This window comes from Schistocerca gregaria, chromosome 4 (genome assembly GCF_023897955.1).
Source record: "Schistocerca gregaria isolate iqSchGreg1 chromosome 4, iqSchGreg1.2, whole genome shotgun sequence".
In the NCBI taxonomy this organism is placed as follows: Eukaryota; Metazoa; Arthropoda; class Insecta; order Orthoptera; family Acrididae; genus Schistocerca; species Schistocerca gregaria.
Window position 1 is genome coordinate 353,557,299 of NC_064923.1, and position 20,723 is coordinate 353,578,021.

Genomic DNA, 20,723 nt, shown 5'->3' on the forward strand with positions numbered 1-20,723 from the left:
TCCATTTTACCTGCTGCCCTCTGGATAATTGCCCCTGTTACAGAGTACTTAATGTTGCATGTTCCAGAACAACAGCTTTTAGTCATGTATTCTACAGCCATTGTCTTAGTTGCTGTTGCAATTTGATTTGATCAAGTATATGTATTTGCAAATTAGTCAGTCAAGTGGTTCACTAGAAACATGTTTCAATTTGCAACTTACTAAGTGTACTAACTATTGTTTTCTATTAACCTATAAAATTGTTTATTAACTTGTGATAAACAAGAACAGCACAGTGCAGAATAGATCAGGCCATCACTTTGATTACGTCCTAACATATTATTGTATCATTCAGCTGGTAATGAGATATACATAAGCAAACTGCAAAGTATAGTGTTGAAATTAAATTAGAATTTAATTGTTTGTTAATGGTCTGTGTATCAACAACTGTCAATATGAAAACACTCCTCTCCTTGTTCACATATAACAAATTTTTGTAAACTTCACCTTTACTTTTCAACATTTTCTTTCCTCTCACAAATTTAAATAAAGTTTTTGCAAGTAATGCTTTGGCAGCATGGAGATGAGAATTTAATAAAACTGATTTAAAAGTTATTAACTCTGTAATAAGTTCATTAAAATATATTCATCTATTATGTTTCAGTTGTTACAACAATAATGAAAACAAGTACATTTGTATTGTTTTTGCAGTGTTATCGAGATTTGAAAATGATGTCATAAGTTTTTGGTGCAAGATTAAAGCCACCAAGAGCAGTGACCTTCAGGTCAGTACCATCAGCAGGAACAAGTTGAAATTTTTGCAAGACTCCAGCAAAAGTTTGGAATAAAAAACTTTTTGCTAACTGCTCCCCCATACACCGACGTCGACCTGAAAGGCAAATTAGAACAATCAGATATGAACCACAACTTATTTTATCATAACTCTTTCTAGTAGCACTCACTCACCAAGACCAAAAGGCAAGAATGTGTCATCCTCTCTAAGTAGTCCAGTTTCAGTAATGAAACGTTCTGGTCGATAAACTTCAGGATCACCCCAGTGTTCTTTATCCATATGCACTGACCAGTTGTTTATCAGCACAGCTGTATTCTGCATCAGAATGCATCATTTACTTTATGTTAGCAACTGCTTAACGTTAGAAAGCATAAGAAATTTCTCTGTTTATGTACACTTTGAAGATAGTAGCATTGATCTTATTTTTCAGGTTATAAATAACAATGTCATTAAAGTGTTTTGAGTTTAGAAAATTCCATGTATAACATACGTTATCAGAAAAGAAATAAAACACAGAGAATATACCAACACAATAGTCATATGTACACAGAAAATTTTCTTTGTGTCTTGAGCAGTGCAGCCACAACGCCAAGAGAAAAGTATGTCAGTTACCAGAGTTACTATGAGATGTAATAAAATTGTTTGTGTAGAATAATAACAAAAATATAAGAATTAGACTGTTTGCTGACAAAATGGTTGATTTACCACACTAAGCTATTAATAACTCGATCACATGTACAATGTGTTCATTTTAACTAAAGTCATCGAATTATCTGAAAAACTACATTTTGTATCAAGAAAGAAGTTAAAGTTCCAATTTGTTTGTCTTGGAGGGTGACATCCAATATACCACACTCAACCTACCTCCTCACCCCATGAGTGGGTGGCTGGGGCAACTTTTTAATCTTCAATGGGAACCATTGTTTTTTTTATTGCAGATTACAGTTCTGTGTAAAATTGACATACGTTTTGACTGACGTATTTCCTTCATTTTTCCACAGATGACACTGTAATTGGAGAAATAGAAATGAGAACACAATTGAAATTTATGCCTGGCTATTCAACAACTCTTGAATATCCACTGGCACGTGTGACCCCGTCTCCACGCTGTGAAAATAGGACAGACCATTGTTTTAGATCTTATAATTGGAAACCCCATTGCCAACACTGTATTCCTCCAAAATTTTGATGAGAGGTCTACTGAGTGTGTCACTATGTCTATGTACAGAACTGTGACACATCAAAACAGGCAGTACACTGAGACCAGACCTCATACATTGTGCAGACATGGAACAGATACCAGACATTAAATACTTGCACAGTGTTTATTGCCTGCACACCTACACATCATCTGGAGAACTGATGTGCAGGTGGACAATGAGTGTTGCAACATAGAAAAAAATATTGAAATGATCCTAATTTACAAAGAATGTAGGAGGAATGTTGAGGCTGCTCTTGCCCTATATGACAATTGCTTTCCAGTGAAAGCTCACACTCATTCACCTTTTACGAGGTTGTGGACAGACTTACGTCTGACGGCAGCGTGCAGACCAGCTAAAGAAAGTTAAGCAAATGTGTTACAGGAGAAGGTAATGAAATAGCTGTACTAGTGGCAGTGAACTCTCAGATAAGCACCAAGCAATTACATTATAGTTCCTTTATGTTTGTAGGTAGCATTTTCACTATACTGCATCATCAAAAGTATCATCCACACTATGTCACTGTATCAGGAACTTCATGCCACCAGTTTCAATAATTGGGTAGTGTTTTGTGAATGGGCATGTGGACAAAATCCAAACAACACCCACATTCTTAGCCTAGGTGCTATTTTCCAGTGAGTCTACATTCACAAACCGTGCTAGCATTAACGGGCACAACATGCACTACTGAAGTGTAGACAGTTCCCTCTGGTTACGGAACGCTGACCATCAATGTCCCTTGTCAGTTAACATATGTTGTGGCATGATGAGTAACAAATTCATTGGTCTATATTTTGTCAATGGGACATTCATTGGATGGAAATGCCAAATGCTTTTGGAACAGAAACTACTGGTGCTACTGAGTATGTTGCCCTGGATGTTCAACAATGTATGAAGATCACACAATTGAAACACAGCAGTTATTAGACCATGGTTACACTGGGTGGTGGATTGGCAGTGGTAGCCCGACTAACTGACCTCCTAGGTTGCTGGATTTAAAGTTGCTGAATTTGTTTCTCTAGGGGCATCTAAGAGTTAAGGAGAAGCAGCAAGTGCAAAAATACTGTGAAGACATGGTTGACTGCATCAGAAACACCTGTGCTGATATTTTGGCACATACACTTCGGTCCTGTGTATGGTCATTTGAAAAGAAGATCACTAAAGGCATTGAAGTTGGTGGTACTATGTTTGAACACTTACTGTACTCGGAAATGTTAAGAAGCATTCACCTCAAGCCATGGCCACAGTGGCACACAGACTGTATCCTAACCAAGTGACTTTATATCTTTCCGAAGATTATTCCTATATGTAGGATTGATTCCACTGGATTGAAAAAGAGGTATATTTGAAAGATTAATTTCATTAAGGAATAAATTTATTGGGAAGCAATTCTGACATCAGTATTTCCCTAAGCATGCCTCCACAGGATGTTCTTGAGTTTACACCAGAAATTACTTTTATTACACGTTTTTGAATTCAGAAAACGTAACTTGTTTTGATGAGTTACCCCAGACAATAATCCTGTATGACATTATGGAATGAAAGTAAGAACACTCTATCTTTGGGAGGAACAGAAATTGTCTTAAATCAGTGCCCATCCTACTCCCAACATGTAGCTTGCTTGTCAATCAATCAATCAACCAATCAATCTCTTTATTCGTCCATTAACAATATACATTGTATGGATGCAGTCAATTACTATATAGTTTCTTATCTTTAATTTGTTTCAAAAACTTTGATAATAAATACAACCTCCCTGTGTACCAAGGTCCCCCAAGTACATGGTCTGTCAGCTGCTGAATATTTCCTCAATCAGAGCTCACCTGATTCCAAACCTATGACTACCTTCCTGCTTCCCTTAATGATATTTATGCTTATCAACAACTACTTCACCTTTGAGGGGTAGACATACAAACAGATCGGGGTACAATCATAGGAACCAGGATGTCTCCTTCCCATGCCAATCTTATCACCAGTCACTTGGAGGGAGCTTTCCTGGGATCCATAAGTATTCAGATCCTGGTTTGGTTTATGTACATTGATGATATCTTTACCATATGGACTCATGGTGAGGCTGACCAGTTGAAATTCCTTTGGAATCTCTGGATACCTTCTCCCAATTAAATTTCATGTGATCATATTCTGAATCCTGCACCACTTCCTTTGATGCTGATTTCGCGCTCATCGAAGGGCAGCTACACACTACTGTCCACATAAAATCTACTAACGAACAGCATCCTTACATTATGACAGTTGCACATCTGTTCCATGTCAAACATTCCCTCTCATATAGCCTTGGCATTCAAGGCAAACATATTTGTTCAGGTGCAGACTCCTTACAGCAATACACCACCATTCTCACATCAGCCTTCACAGATCATAATTACCCCACCAGCCTAGTTTAAAAGCAGATTTCCAGGGCAATCACATCCAATCCTGGTACTGCTTTTCCCTCCAAAGAACAACTTTAGAGCACATCACTGGTCACTCAGTATAATCCTGGTCTGGAATGTATTAATCAATTAACTTCAACAAGGCCATGACTTCCTAAAATCATGCCCTGAAATCCACTGTATACTGTCAGACCCTAGACTCCTGCACCTATTTCCCTACCTTACAGCTCCTATCCCTGTGACCGTTCCCACTGCAAGAGTTGCCCTACGCACCATCCTGTGACTACCTATACCAGCCGTGTCACTGGCAAAACATATACTATCAAAGGGACAGCAACCTCTGAAATGATGAAATGACACATGTCCTAAAGCAACTGTTATGTAAACACTGTTCAGCCTCTTACATCAGCAGCACTATCCTCAAATTATCATCAGGATGAATGGTGTAGGCATAGGGTGTACACTGGCAACATGCAGTATCCCACAGCACAGCATTCTCTACAGCATGCCAATCATGACCTTGGTGCACATTTCACCACACACACCATCTGGATTCTCCCCCACACACTTCATAGCTCCATATGTGGGAACCAGCATTACAACATGTCCTTAGTTCTCGCCACCCACCTGGCCTTAATTTACATTAATTTTTCCTGCCTCAGCGTTTCTTCACAGTAACTACTCCGTTTATCACTCTGTTTTGGTTTTTTACATCTTTCATTTTCTTACCTGCTATTTTTTGCCAACCCCCTCCCTTTTCTATTGCACTTAGCTTTTCACTCTTACTAACTCAGGCACAATGTTTAAGCAGTAATCTCTGTCTTGCACATTACCCTGTCTAACTCTCAGGTTTTCAAATCTCATCTGGTGCAGCCCCAACAATCAGTCTTTCCTTCTCATCCTGTCCAGTAAGTCTGCTCTGATCCCAGTTCTGGGTGACTTTCTCAAAATCTACCCCTTCTCCTAGATCTCTTCTTATCCTTCACCCTCTTCCATCCCCTTTAACACTACTACTGAAGAAGGTGCCACTGGCTCAAAAGGCTTACCTATTTATACTCTTTTATATGTGTATTCTGCTGCCATTTGGTGAGTGGATTTTCTATCTGTCCAGTTACCTTATTTTGACACAAAATTGTTCAATAGATATGCAATATTTATCAACATTAATAACCAAGATCGAAGTCTAACCTGTTAATAAGAAACGACTCAGAAATTAAGTGGACTTAATCACTTGGTAATGTTAAATATATGGCACACAATGCAGTTGTTTGCTCAAAATTACTCTCTTCATCATTTCATTATATAAAACAATTTCATCAGTAAAGAATTCATGGCAGTCAGTTTTCAATGTTTCACAAAAAGTAGTTTTATTAGAAAACAATGCATAAGAGTTATTTGAATGGCTTAAAATAATGCTGTAGAAGAGCCTGCTGGGTGACACTAGTGACAGGAGGTGAATTTTCTGTTAATAAACCTAAGTTTTGACATCTTACAACATAAAAAATAATAGCATCAATAAAAGTTCATAAATATCATTATATAATATTTACAAAATATAAAAATATCAATCGAAACATCCAGCACTTACTTTTGAAGAACAGGTGGAGCCTATGCATCGCCATTTCCACAAACAGGAGCAAATGCTTGAGGTGGAAACTCAAACAATTTGAGGAGGCACAATCTTAAAACGCCATATATCTGTGCCATTCAGGTCGCCTTATCTAATTAAAACTCTCTAACCCCCAAACATCAGTTTAACCGAAACACTATAGAGAATTACAGTCATATAAAAGACAGGGCCTACATAACTTGTTCCTATTTGGCCAATTACATGTTTCCTAGGAAACACTTACAGAAATTATATAACTAAATAATAAAGCATAATCTGTAATTGTGCAAACTATAAATTAGAGGAAAAAATTAAAATTATAAGGGGGAAGGAGAACAGGTTCAGAATTAGCATATTTAAAACATTGTACACTCCTGGAAATGGAAAAAAGAACACATTGACACCGGTGTGTCAGACCCACCATACTTGCTCCGGACACTGCGAGAGGGCTGTACAAGCAATGATCACACGCATGGCACAGCGGACATACCAGGAACCGAGGTGTTGGCCATTGAATGGCGCTAGCTGCGCAGCATTTGTGCACCGCCGCCGTCAGTGTCAGCCAGTTTGCCGTGGCATACGGAGCTCCATCACAGTCTTTAACACTGGTAGCATGCCGCGACAGCGTGGACGTGAGCCATATGTGCAGTTGACGGACTTTGAGCGAGGGCGTATAGTCGGCATGTGGGAGGGCGGGTGGACGAACCGCCGAATTGCTCAACACGTGGGGCGTGAGGTCTCCACAGTACATCGATGTTGTCGCCAGTGGTCGGCGGAAGGTGCACGTGCCCGTCGACCTGGGACCGGACCGCAGCGATGCACGGATGCACGCCAAGACCGTAGGATCCTACGCAGTGCCGTAGGGGACCGCACCGCCACTTCCCAGCAAATTAGGGACACTGTTGCTCCTGGGGTATCGGCGAGGACCATTCGCAACCGTCTCCATGAAGCTGGGCTACGGTCCCGCACACCGATAGGCCGTCTTCCACTCACGCCCCAACATCGTGCAGCCCGCCTCCAGTGGTGTCGCGACAGGCGTGAATGGAGGGACGAATGGAGACGTGTCGTCTTCAGCGATGAGAGTCGCTTCTGCCTTGGTGCCAATGATGGTCGTATGCGTGTTTGGCGCCGTGCAGGTGAGCGCCACAATCAGGACTGCATACAACCGATGCACACAGGGCCAACACCCGGCATCATGATGTGGGGAGCGATCTCCTACACTGGCCATACACCTCTGGTGATTGTCGAGGGGACACTGAATAGTGCACGGTACATCCAAACCGTCATCGAACCCATCGTTCTACCATTCCTAGACCGGCAAGGGAACTTGCTGTTCCAACAGGACAATGCACGTCCGCATGTATCCCATGCCACCCAACGTGCTCTAGAAAGTGTAAGTCAACTACCCTGGCCAGCAAGATCTCCGGATCTGTCCCCCATTGAACATGTTTGGGACTGGATGAAGTGTCGTCTCACGCGGTCTGCACGTCCTGCACGAACGCTGGTCCAGCTGAGGCGCCAGGTGGAAATGGCATGGCAAGCCGTTCCACAGGACTACATCCAGCATCTCTACGATCGTCTCCATGGGAGAATAGCAGCCTGCATTGCTGCGAAAGGTGGATATACACTGTACTAGTGCCGACATTGTGCATGCTCTGTTGCCTGTGTCTATGTGCCTGTGGTTCTGTCATTGTGATCATGTGATGTATCTGACCCCAGGAATGCGTCAATAAAGTTTCCCCTTCCTCGGACAATGAATTCATGGTGTTCTTATTTCAATTTCCAGGAGTGTATATATGATCTAATATGGTTCTATTACAATGAAATTGTTTTTCTGTAAATAACAAGAACTCTAAAATGCCATGAAGAAATTATAATAGCGAAGGGGAGGGAGAAGGGTGGATTGAGAAGGGAGGGGAGAGCGAGGTGAATTGTGAAACAGGATTATCTTGATAGCTTGAAACATATTTTTAAACATTTTGTAATCCTGTGACTTCAAATGTTCTATAAAATGACTATTTTTAATTAAAATAATGTGAAAACATAATGGCACAGCCACAGTAATGCTGTTGTTGGGAGTTTTCAGTTTGTACTATCTAGTGTCAAGTACTAGGCCATAACTTCTGAATATTTTATAGGCCAATGACCAATATGTGCATATGACGCTGCATGTGTAGTAAACAATTAGGCTTTTACTCATCTAATGTAAAAATAAAACATGGGGGGAAGTGACACAGAGGTGCACAGCCTTGGGGGTAACACATAGAATGGTGTAGCATTCATCACAAAAAGAATTTTCTGTAGTGGCAAACTTTATTGCATTACCAACAACCAAGACCCTAGGTTGATGGTAGAAATGTATCTATAAGTGTTCCATAAATAGACTCACAACCAGTTCTTGGTGAAATATATTTGCTCATTTAGTATTTCTGTTGAAAGTTCCAAGTTCTCAAGTGTATTTAACAATAGCCTTTTAGGTGTGTTGTGCAGAATTTTAAGATAACCTTAAATTTTACTGAACATGTGGCTGATTTGTAAAAGATGATTTTTTATGCAGCCTTTATTGCTGTCATATGGTTGGCCCCTAAAAGGATTTTTGAAGGACCTAGTAGTCTGTCCAATACAAAATGTTTTGCAATTACCACTCATAATACTGTAAACACCTGCACCCTAATACTTGTGACACCTGGCCGCAGTCAACTGTAATAATTTCTTTCCTAATTTACTATTAGTCTTTAACCCCAAAGCATTATTATGCCTCCTGAATCTGTTTACTACGTGCTCAGTGAATGTTTCTTTACGTGCCATGCTAATCCTTATTGTTTGTTGCTTGTGCTATTTATAAGCAAATTTTACAGAGACCTAATTTCTTTACCATTGTAACAATTAGACCTTGCTGTCTTTCCTGTTCTAAACCATTCAATTCTTTTTCAGTGTCATCCTCATTTACTGGCAGCTTTATTAACCTATTTACCAAAGCCCAAAAGTAGGCACATTTGTGCTCTCTTGGGTGGCATGCGTCTGCTGCTACAATAGCTTCTGTAAACATTGGCTTCCTAAAAATCCCTAATGTCACTTTGTCTGCAGAACTATTCATAGTTAAACCAATAAAATCTGAAGCTTAACCAACTTTGTGTTCAGCTGTAAATTTTATGTTGTTAACCACCCTGTTAAATTTTACAGCCACATATTTGATCATTTTGTCATTGCTTTTTATTACTATAAACGTGTCAACCATATATCTGCTATAAGCAACATTATTACTCCAGATTTTGGGGTATCTGGTAGTAATAGTGTTTTCCAAATGATTTAACCCTGCAGCAGGCGCACTTAAGATTGTTGAGTCAGCAGGTGTGTGAAGCACTCAGTGCAGCTTACATTTCAGTACATAAGACAGCAGGTTTTTAAAATTTTTTGGTCGAATTAATTATTTACTGTTTATAACATCATTCTTAACAGCAACTTTAATATGATCTGTATACACATATCCAATGTGCATGGTAAAATTAAAATTGTTACAGAGTATCTGACATACATTTCCAGGATATTTCTTAAGTGCTACTTTAATAATGAATTATAGCCACTGGTATGATTCGATTGTTTACCATTGTTAAAGCAAGTTTTACAAAAAAGTGTAATATGTATAAAAACTTTGTAGCAATAATAAAGAATAAGGCAGTCTGTAAATACATATCAAGAATCACACACTTTCTTCCTCCGGAGAAGCTCTGCAACCATTACATGTGACAACATTGTGGCAATGTTGCTTGCAAATGGATCTTTTGCAGCTATTGCAAGTGACAGTAGTTTTATTATTTTTTTACCACCACAAAGATGGCACCTCCCACGCCTTCTTACAGTCTCATCATGATTGGCGCAAATTGATCGATGAGGTGACAGAAATCCTTGAATATCTCGTGGTAAAGTAGAGAGCTGAGCCCTTTCTTTCAAGTGGTAGTCAATCAGAGTCAAGGCCAGGTTTGTTAAGTAGGTTCTTCTTCTGAATCTTTTTTCTGGCTTGTTTGCAAAAAACAAGACCTGGGAATTTATCCCAGCAATATCCAGATAACGAAAAATGAATGCTAAGGGCCATCTTCTTGTGGTTCTTTGTGTGGAGCAGGATGTACACATATAATCCACAGTATTGACACCACCTTTTGCTGCATTGTAGTCCAAATTTACAATAGATTTGCTTATAGTGGTGTCGATTTCAGCAGTTTCATGCATTGACGACAGGAAAAGCACAGACTTGTTTCTTTTTGTTTGGCACAAAACAAGACAGAAGTCACCTAGAAATCCGAAAAGACAATTTCCAAATTCTCGCTATCTGTTTGGCAAAAATCCCGGAGGAATCTCCTTCTTCTTCTTTTCCAATGTTCCAATGAACGTTACCCCATTTTCTAAAAGATGTTGGTCTGCAGGGTAACTACTGTAGTAGTTGTCCATAGTTACATTCCTGTGAGTTTTCTTGATCGCCTCAACCAATCTCTTCACAATACCTATTGGCTGGTTAGATGCAACATATGGTCCAGGATTCTGTCTGCCACAGTATACTTCAAATTGAAAATATAAGATGTCTTGATAACACACAATGCATACAACTTCAATCCATGCTTAACGGGCTTATTGGGCATGTAGTGAGCAAAACACAATGTCCGCGAAATGGGACAAGCATTTCGTCTGTGGTTGTGAACTCCCCTAGAATGTAGTTATTTCTGCAGTTGTTCAGAAATGCTGAGTTGAGATTGTGGATGGCAGCAAGTTTATCAGTTGCTAGTCGTTCTTTTCTTGTAGAAGTATCGTTAAACCTGAGTGACCAGAGCAAGAACAGAAAGCGCTTGTAGCTAAATGCTGCCCTTTCAATAATCATTCCTGTTCCATTTGATGCCCACAGTTATAATACATTCGTGCATCCCCCGTTTTGTATGGAAATGAGAAACAGTGCTCCTAAAGAGACGTTATTTCAAAAGCAGAAGTAGTTTTGCAATCTCTAGCCCCTGAGTAATTCACAGATGATCTCTTGTTATTTATGTACTTGTTTGTATTTGCAACGACGCAATCAATTCTCTCAGCATCAAACAGTTTGAGAAATGTTTCAATTTCAGTTTTAGCTTCTCCACCATTGCGTTTCGGCCCAGGTAGGACTTTCATTATATTCGTACGTTTTGGTTTCCCTGCTAGTGCTAACGGATTATTTATCCACATAGTTTCTTGGTCTTTACCAATATAAAAATGGCAGTCATCATGTGGCATTCATTTCTCGTCATTTCCTTCAGTGCATGACTGCTCAGATTCGCTGGAATGATCTGCAGTTTCAATTATTACTGGTTCCTCATCGCTGTCACAGAAATCTGTGTAATGTTCTTCGTCAGATGATTGCAGAAGATGACGCTCAATTTCTTCTGGTGTTAGTCCTTTCCATTGTGCACACCTGGGAGACAATAAAATAATTCTAATACCAAAGCAAAGTTAATAACTAAATCATCATTCACCAACAGAGTTGTAAAACAAAGCTTCCAATCATAGAAACATTTGACAGTGGTACGGCTACATGTTCTTACATTACCGGGCGCGTGCGGTACGCTTTGCCGTCTCGGTGCAGTCGTCCACTTCACAGGTAAGTCGCAGCTGTTATGGTGGGTATAATGACGGCGCAGTAATCCAGTTTGGCGCATGACTAAACAATCGAAGCATATCTAGCACCATTGATGTAATTATTGAACGAAAACAAAATTGGCGGCACTGTATGCCGCCACGCGCCCGCCGCAGGCTTAAGAAAATGTTGGCTACTCTGCCTACTAAACCGTTTCCTATCCTAAGCTTGCTGGTTGATTCTGATATTTACCATTAAAAGAGAAATGACTGAAAGATGAAGTGAACTGTAACATAGTGACCAATTCTGTAGCCTGTGACGACTGCGGTTCTACCCTGTCACTAAGTATCGCCAAAATTCCCGGAAAGTACCGTGTTCACTAATGCATTTCAAATCAAGTCGTATCTAAATAGACCTTTCTCCAAATTTTACTTCCCAACACAATATCTGACTGTGCATTTATCCCAGTTGAGCATAGAATAACCATATTAAATAAGATTTAAGGACATTGACAAAAAAATTGTTTCTAACATCAATAAGCAAAAGAATACCAAAGTTGAGTGATGAACCCACAATTTTACAAGACTCTCATCCAAAGTAATTACAACCCGTGTGGTTTGACAGCTACCCACCTTTGAATTACCCACTATAGAATGTTAGCACCAATAGCAAGCGAGCTTCACTGTCACTGGTTGACGTTTAAGAAATTAATGGCGGGCGCCCTTGTTCAAGTAGCAAACCATTACAATACTTCTCGTAAATGCTACGGCACACGAATTTAGACACATACCTTCCAAAAGCTATAAAAACTACACATGCAGCGGCAGCGGATTTTAAATGTAAATAAAAAAAATTGGAAATAATTAAAAGGGAAATGGCTACTGCTAATGAAAGTCAACAATGTGTACATAGAACACACCACTTCGTGGGGAACACTTTTATTCTAAAGGAGACAAAAGTTATGTGTATGTCAACCAAATGGAAATTAAAATTGTTTGCAATAATTTTGAGTCTTTGAGAAGAGAGCCCTGCTTTTAAATCTTATCATGTGTGTTGTGAGGATGGTCGCGATATCGACAGGAGCTGGCTGGTCCTGGTGAAACGCCGAGATCTGTTCCCATGGTCGTGTGATTGCAGCTGATGATTTTTCCTCGTAATCGGGCGGGAGGTGGTATTCATTAAGCTGCAAATCTGATTACAGTGGCGTTTTGCACACAATTTAAGTTTAGTTATGTCACACACAGTTTATAAAACTTGCCGACGGCGAATTTATGCCACACACAGTTTATAAAACTTGCCGACGGAGAATTCTATAGAAAGTCAATTCGTATTATGACTGACACGATCGCGAAAAACCGTCCTAGGCGGGAATGTACTCACACACAATAGACAGTTCGCATAAATTCATAACGACTGTTACTGATTATAGGCGTCTGACAGTTCATGGAAACGGGAACAAATATGTAAGTTCACAGTACTTGAGTGTACGAAAACACAGTCAAAATACAAGTGCAGTTCAATTCACAGACACCAAGCTACAATACCGCTCATTCTCGGTTGCATTGTCATATTTACTTCGTCTCACGGCACAGTCTCAGTATTTACTTTGTCCAGTTTCTACACTCACTATTATCACATCACGTACTGGTATAAAACAGTCATTCAAAATGTACATCGCTTGCCAGTAAACTCAATCTTCAGCAGTTCGTAAAAGTCACAACTCCCACAGTAAAACATGTGTCCACCTCTCTCGCTACCCAACAACACACACTCCCTTTGTTGGATCGGCTATCGATATTGCGCTTTCTCTCTCTCTCTCTCTCTCTCTCTCTCTCTCTCTCTCTCTCTTTCTCAATACAATTATACAATATCACTGAAGACTAATCTCGTTAGTCCATTCCTCACTGTATACATCACTTTTTATCACATATTTTTTAGTCTTTGTAACAAGTCATGTTTCCACACAAAAATTATGGCTCTAAATTATTGAGTGAGTCATAATGTTGTGTATTTTGATGAACTCAAATAATTGATTCTACAACTCAAATTTGATTGCCTGTAATCCTATACTCGTTAAACATGTCCCTCAGTTCATCAAATTCTGTTTCAGATTTGAAAAAGAAAAGGGAGAAGGGGTTCATCACCCAAACCTCATGCCCTGGGTTTATATGCTTTCAAATCTACTATACTCTTCAGACCAAACTTCTTATTTGACTTTGGATACACCAGATAATAAGCATTCAGATGCAGAATACCCACTACCTCAAATGGACCTTTAAACACATCAAAAACGTTTGATATCTCATTGTTAATCTCCTTAGATTTTTCATAAGTGTTCACCAGCACCAAGTCTCCCACCTTAATTTCAACCTTTTTTAATTTTTTTATTATGCCATGTCCTCCTCTCCTCTAACCTATTTTCCCCTAATTCTCGCAGGCTTTTCTTCTTCTTATCCCAAGTTAACTCATCCCTCAGTGGAAACAACAACTTCACCTCTACAAAACTCAAGGACCTTTCTCCCTTCATAATCTCATATGGGGTAAACCCAGTTACATCATGAGGCACTGTGTTCATTACATCCTCAATATTTTCCACAACATCTACCCTGGAACTGTGATTATTACTACAATACGTCCAGCATAACCTTCCTATTTCCCTCATATAGCGCTCTGCCGAGTTCCTGGGTGGGTGGTAAGTTGACGTATATATTACCGCTATTCCCTGGTCAGTAAGACCTTCCTTCCAATGCTAACTAGTAAACTGGGATCCGTTGTCAGAAAGTATTGCTTTTGGCTTACCAAATTTTACAAAATAGTCCTTTTCGAGTTTAGTCAGAATCGCCCTACCAGTGGCTTTACACAAAGGGTAAAACCTAATAAATCTAGAAAATACTTCCAATACCACAAAAATGTAGGCAAAACCTCCTTTTGTCTTTGGCAAAGTGCCATAGAAATTGACTGCTAATAACTCCATCAAATCATTAGGTTTTACATTCTGCATAGGATGCCGGCATGTCTGATTTGTAACCTTGGCTCTCAGACACTTATCACATATCCTATTCCTGTTATTTACTCTTTTTACCATGTTGTCCAAGGCCACACTTTCTCTTACTTTCTGTATACATTTCCTTGCACCTATATGCCCAAAATTCAAATGAATGTAGTCAATTATTTCATCAATGCAGTCACTAGGCCAACACACCTTCGAATACTCTGAACTTTCATTAGTTCACCTGAACAAGATTCCACCATGCACTTCATAGTATTTTGGCAGTTTGTCATTACCATTTGGCATATCTAACTCTCTCTTAATCATTTTCCAGATCTCATCATGGTTTTGATACCTCCTCGTGTATTTACATATATTTTCTATTTTCTTTTCATGTTGAACTCCCTTAATATAGAATAATTTCACATGCTCTTCATCTATATCTTGTCCTATTTCCCCATTTTCCCCTAAAGGTAATCTGGATAATGCATCTGCAACTTTATTGTGAGTACCCTTAACATACTTGATTTCAAATTCAAACTGTTGCATGAACACTACCCGTCTTGTCAACCTAGGATGCATCAACATAAATTTCTTGATAAATATCAAAGCCCTATGATCAGTATATATGATGGTTTTATTTCCCCACAGATAATCCCTAAATTTTCTAAATCCCCAGATTATTGCCAAAGCTTCTTTTTCTGTCACACTATAATTCTTTTCATACTTAGTTAATGACCTGCTCGCAAATGCAATTGTTCTATGATCTTCCTTCCCAACTTCTCCAAAATCCTGAAACAATTCTACTCCAATACCATATCCACTAGAATCAGTCCTCAAACAAAAAGGTCTAATAAGGTCAGGATAATGCAAAATTCTATCCACTTTTAAAGCTCCCTTAAGCTGCATAAAAGCTTCCTGACACTCACTGGTCCAAACAAATGGCACTTTAGGACTCAATAACATCTTTAAACTTGGATTGTTAAACACTTGTCCTGATACAAAATTTCTATAAAAGTTACATAAACCGAGAAAGGACTTCAATTGTTTTCGCTTCTTCGTAGATGGGCATTCTTTAACAGCTTTGATCTTCTCAGGGTCAACTTTGATACCCGTAGTGGACAAGATTCTACGTAAAAACTTTATTTCCTTTCTCACAAACTTACATTTCTTTAGTCGAAGGGTCGTGCCCCCTTTCTCAAAGCCTAAAACACATCATCCAATAAACTACAATGTTCCTCCCATGACTCGGTGGCAATCAACAAATCATCTACGTACACAGTTATTCTAGAACTCAACTCTGGTACCCAAGACTTCGTCTAATGCTCGAATGAATACGGACACACTAATATTCAAACCAAAGGGTACTACAGGATATTGGTAACATTTCCCATTTACCAAAAAGGCCGTAAATTTCCTATACTCCTCCCCAAGTACAACCTGCCAGTACCCGGCCGTGAGATCTAGGCTAGTATTGTAGTTCATATTATAATACTTCTGTAATATCCTGTCCATATTTTCGGGGGCCATCAGTTTCCCTACTCACTATGTTGTTCAAAGCTCTAGCATGAATAACCACTCTTACACTACCATATTTCTTGCCCACCACTATTAGGGGACTATTGTATTCACTCTTGCTTCTTTGTATAACTACACAGTCTACCATTCTCTCAATCTCTTTATGTACAGCTTCCCTCAACGCAAATGGTATAGAAAACGGCTTTCTTGCAAAGGGTTCATGCTGTTTCACATCCAATTTACACTCAAAGTTCTTAGCTTTACAAGGTCTGTCTGAAAAAACCTCTCTATTTATCCATAATACTTCCCTTAACTCTTCTTTCTGTTGTTTACTTAACACTTGTATCATGTCCATCTGGTTCTTCAATTATTCTATTATCTCTCTCTCCTCTCTGTTACCCCTATAATCCAAGTTCAACTCTAAATCTCTCTTATTGACTCCTACTGTCATCACTTTCACTATCAACTGACCAACTAAATCATTGCTACCCACTATCATTCCATCAAATTTCACACTTGTTTCTAATCCTTCATTATAAAAAGTGACAAATCCGTCCCAACGATTTACTCCTCCTTTACACTCTGTCAGCAGTCTCTGCCCAGGATAATTTCCACACTGAGCCCAGGAACAACAAAAAAATTATCTACTAAGCTTATGCCCTCAAGGTCAAATTCTAAGATGATCTGTCACTTGACCACGTTGCTCAACTTGCCTGTAGCACCCATTATTTTTAACCCCAACACAGGTACGTCCATTACCTCATTACCTTCCTTTATACAGTTCTAGAATTCCTCTGATACAGCACTTATTTCGCTACCTGTATCCAAAAGAGCCTTTTGTTCCCTACCATAGGTTTTCATTTTCACAAAAGGTTGTGCAGCACTGGTTCACAAACAGAAGCACTGGTTTGCAAATGGAAGCACTAGTTCACAAATGTTTGCACTGGTTCACAAATAATAGCCCTGGTACACAGAAAAGGAGGCTCAGATGCTTTGGAGAACATGTAGGTGTAAATTCAAAGGTCAGTAATCTGCTTAGGCAGACCGTGGGACTCACAAAACTTTAGAATTTAATGTGGCACCACATTTTGGTACATCATCACAATTACAGCTTATGTTGTATTATATAGTTATAGTTATTTCTCTGAGAATTAGTTTGAATTTCTGGATAATATTGTAATATGTAATATGAGAAAATCGGAGCAAGTTATGGAATGTTGAACTACTGCCAGTGTATTGTCAGCCTTAATATTGCACTAGTATTTATATGTTTGTAATTCTGGATGGCGTTTTGTTTAGACTGATGTTTGATGGTTAAGAAGATTTCATTAGACAAGGCAGCCTGGATGGTTGTCATATGCTAGTGATGACACTGGTGTATGGCGTTTCCAGGATGTGCCTTCTCAGACTGATTGAATTTCCTGTATGGTGCTTATGCATTTGTTCTCATTGGTTGAAAGTTCAATGCATGGGTGCCACCTGTTCTTCAAAAGTACATGCTACATGCCCCAACTGATATTTCCCTATTTTGTAATTATTATATAGAATTTATGAACTTTTATTGGCGTAATTGTTTTATACACTGTAAGTTGTCAAAAATTATGCATGTAACAGACTGTTTGTCTAATGTACCTTAGCACCACCCAGTGGTCTCTTTGACTGTATCATTAAATATTTTAATAAATATATAACCAGCCGACCAGTTGCAATGGATAAAGAAATTCTTTACCTAGGTATCGACAAATATAAATTTGTCTTATTCAGGAGGTAGCCTAAGGACAATGAACATCATAGCTTACATTAGAAAAGTATGAAACTTACGCCAAGAATAAATTTTAACACAAATTAGAGAAATGTTGCATTACAGAAATATATTAAAGACGACTGGTACTTACAATTTTACATTAGTAAGGACTAATGTACCATCGCCGTTTTTACAACTGTTGGCATAGATCCATTTGTCAAAAATGAAAGATAGCTCTAGAATTAGGGTTTGTCACATAATACAAAATAGTTCATGGATCTTGCAGAGCTCACAACTGACAGAGTGTAATCGGCAAGCGTAGTTACTCTGAAACCAGGGCAGGTGGCGCTCGGGCCGAGAAACATGTTCCAATTGGCATACAAAGACAACATGTAAATTATCAGTATTAATAACGTCCTTAGGTAAAGTGACAATAAAAAAAGAAGGAAATTAACACTCCCGTTATAACAGTATGGGAGCATTGGTACAAATAATGTAGTTATACATCAAAAAAGCACATTAAACACAGAAAACACACCAGATTGTTAATGTTTGGAAGAAGAAATTAAAAATAAAAGTATAGATCTAAATTATAAGATTTAAGTTAAACTAGATGAAATTAAAACAACACCAAACAAGCTTAAAGAAAGGGACCTGTGTGCCAGACAGCTTTAACAAGCAACTGGAATATCTCAACAGAGGAAAGTCCACTGGACCTGACGGGATACCAATTCGATTCTACACAGAGTACGCGAAAGAACTTGCCCCCCTTCTAACAGCCGTGTACCGCAAGTATCTAGAGGAATGAAGGGTCCACATGATTGGAAAAGAGCACATGTAGTCCCAGTCTTCAAGGAGACTCGTCGAGCAGATGCGCAAAACTATAGACCTATACCTCTGACATCAACCTCTTGTAGAATCTTAGAACATGTTTTCTGCTCGAGTATCATGTCGTTTTTGGAAACCCAGACTCTACTCTGTAGGAATCAACATTGATTCCGGAAACAGTGATCGTGTGAGACCCAACTCGCTTTATTTGTTCATGAGACCCAGAAAATATTAGATACAGGCTCCCAGGTAGATGCTATTTTCCTCGACTTCCGGAAGGCGTTCGATATAGTTCCGCACTGTAGCCTGATAAACAAAGTAAGAGCCTACCGAATATCAGACCAGATGTGTGGCTGGATTGAATAGTTTTTAGCAAACAGAACACAGCATGTTTTTATCAATGGAGAGACGTCTACAAACGGTAAAGTCACCTCTGGTGTGCCACAGGGGACTGTTATGGGACCACTGCTTTTCACAATATATATAAATGACCTAGTAGATAGTGTTGGAAGTTCCATGCGGCTTTTTGCAGATGATGCTGTAGTATACAGAGAAGTTGCAGTATTAGAAAGTTGTAGCGAAATGCAGGAAGATCTGCAGCAGATAAGCACTTGGTGCAGGGAGTGGCAACTGACCCTTATCATAGACAAATGTAATGTATTGCGAATACATTGAAAGAAGGATCCTTTATTGTATGATTATATGATAGCAGAACAAACACTGGTAGCAGTTACTTCTGTGAAATATCTGGGAGTAAGCGAGCAGAACGATTTGAAGTGGAATGGTCATATAAAATTGTTGGTAAGGCAGGTACCAAGTTGAGATTCATTGGGAGAGTCCTTAGAATATGTAGTCCATCAACAATGGAGGTGGCTTGCTAAACAGTCGTTCAACCTATACTTGAGTATTGCTCATCAGTGTGGGATCCGTACCAGATCGGGTTGACGGAGGAGATAGAGAAGATCCAAAGAAGATTGACGCGTTTCGTCACACGGTTATTTGGTAACCATGATAGCGTTACTGAGATGTTTAGCAAACTCAAGAGGCAGACTCTGCAAGAGAGACGCTCTGCATCACGGTGTAGCTTGCTCGCCAGGTTTCGAGAGGGCGCGTTTCTGGATGAGGTATCGAATATATTGCTTCCCCCTACTTATACCTCCCGAGGAGATCACAAATGTAAAATTAGAGAGATTCGAGCGCGCACGGAGGCTTTCAGACAGTCGTTCTTCCCGCGAACCATGCGCGACTGGAACAGAAAAGGGAGGTAATGACAGTGGCACGTAAAGTGCACTCCGCCACACACCATTGGGTGGCTTGCGGAGTATAAATGTAGATGTGGATGTAGATGTAGCCAGGTCCGTGCAACACAGCGCTGTCAGGCACCATGGTGCCCCTGATAAGTTGTGAAGGTGCCAGGGGTAAAATACAGGGAGCGAAAGGCTGTTTGCAATTTGTACAGAAACCAGATGGCAGTTATAAGAGTCGAGGGACATGAAATGGAAGCATTGGTTGGGAAGGCAGTAAGATATGGTTGTAACCTGTCCCTGATGTTATTCGATATGCATATTGAGCAAGCAGTAAAGGAAGCAAAAGAAAAATTCGGAGTAGGCATTAAAATCCATGGAGAAGAAAAAAAACTTTGAGGTTCGCCGATGACATTGTAATTATGTCGGAGACAGCAATGGGCTTGGATGAGCAGTTGAATGGAATGGACGGTGTCCTGAAAGGAGGATATAAGATGAACATCAACAAAAGTAAAACGAGGATAATGGAATATAGTCGAATTAAGTCGTGTGGTGCTGAGGGAATTAGATTAGAAAATGAGACACTTAAAGTAGTAAAGAAGTTTTGCTATTTGGGGAGCAAAATAACTGATGATGGTCGAAGTACAGAGGATATAAAATGTAGACTGGCAATGGCAAGGAAAGCGTTTCTGAAGAAGAGAAATTTTTTAAAATCGAGTATAGATTAAAGTGTCAGGAAGTCATTTCTGAAAGTATTTGTATGGAGTGTAGCCATGTATGGAAGTGAAACATGGACAATAAATAGTTTGGACAAGAAGAGAATAGAAGCTTTCG

At 39.4% G+C, this 20,723-nt stretch overlaps 1 protein-coding gene across 1 annotated transcript in view; it reads right to left on the reverse strand.

Moving 5' to 3' along the window:
* Window positions 1–692: 692 nt before the first annotated feature.
* LOC126267729 (methyl farnesoate epoxidase-like) overlaps window positions 693–20,723 on the reverse strand; it is a 95,662-nt gene continuing 75,631 nt past the window's right edge. Inside the window, exons 3-4 of the mRNA XM_049973031.1 lie at window positions 946–1,087; window positions 693–868 (exon numbers count right to left, since the gene is read on the reverse strand). Coding sequence (XP_049828988.1) covers window positions 693–868; window positions 946–1,087 — 318 coding nt within the window. The remainder of the gene's footprint in view (window positions 869–945; window positions 1,088–20,723) is intronic.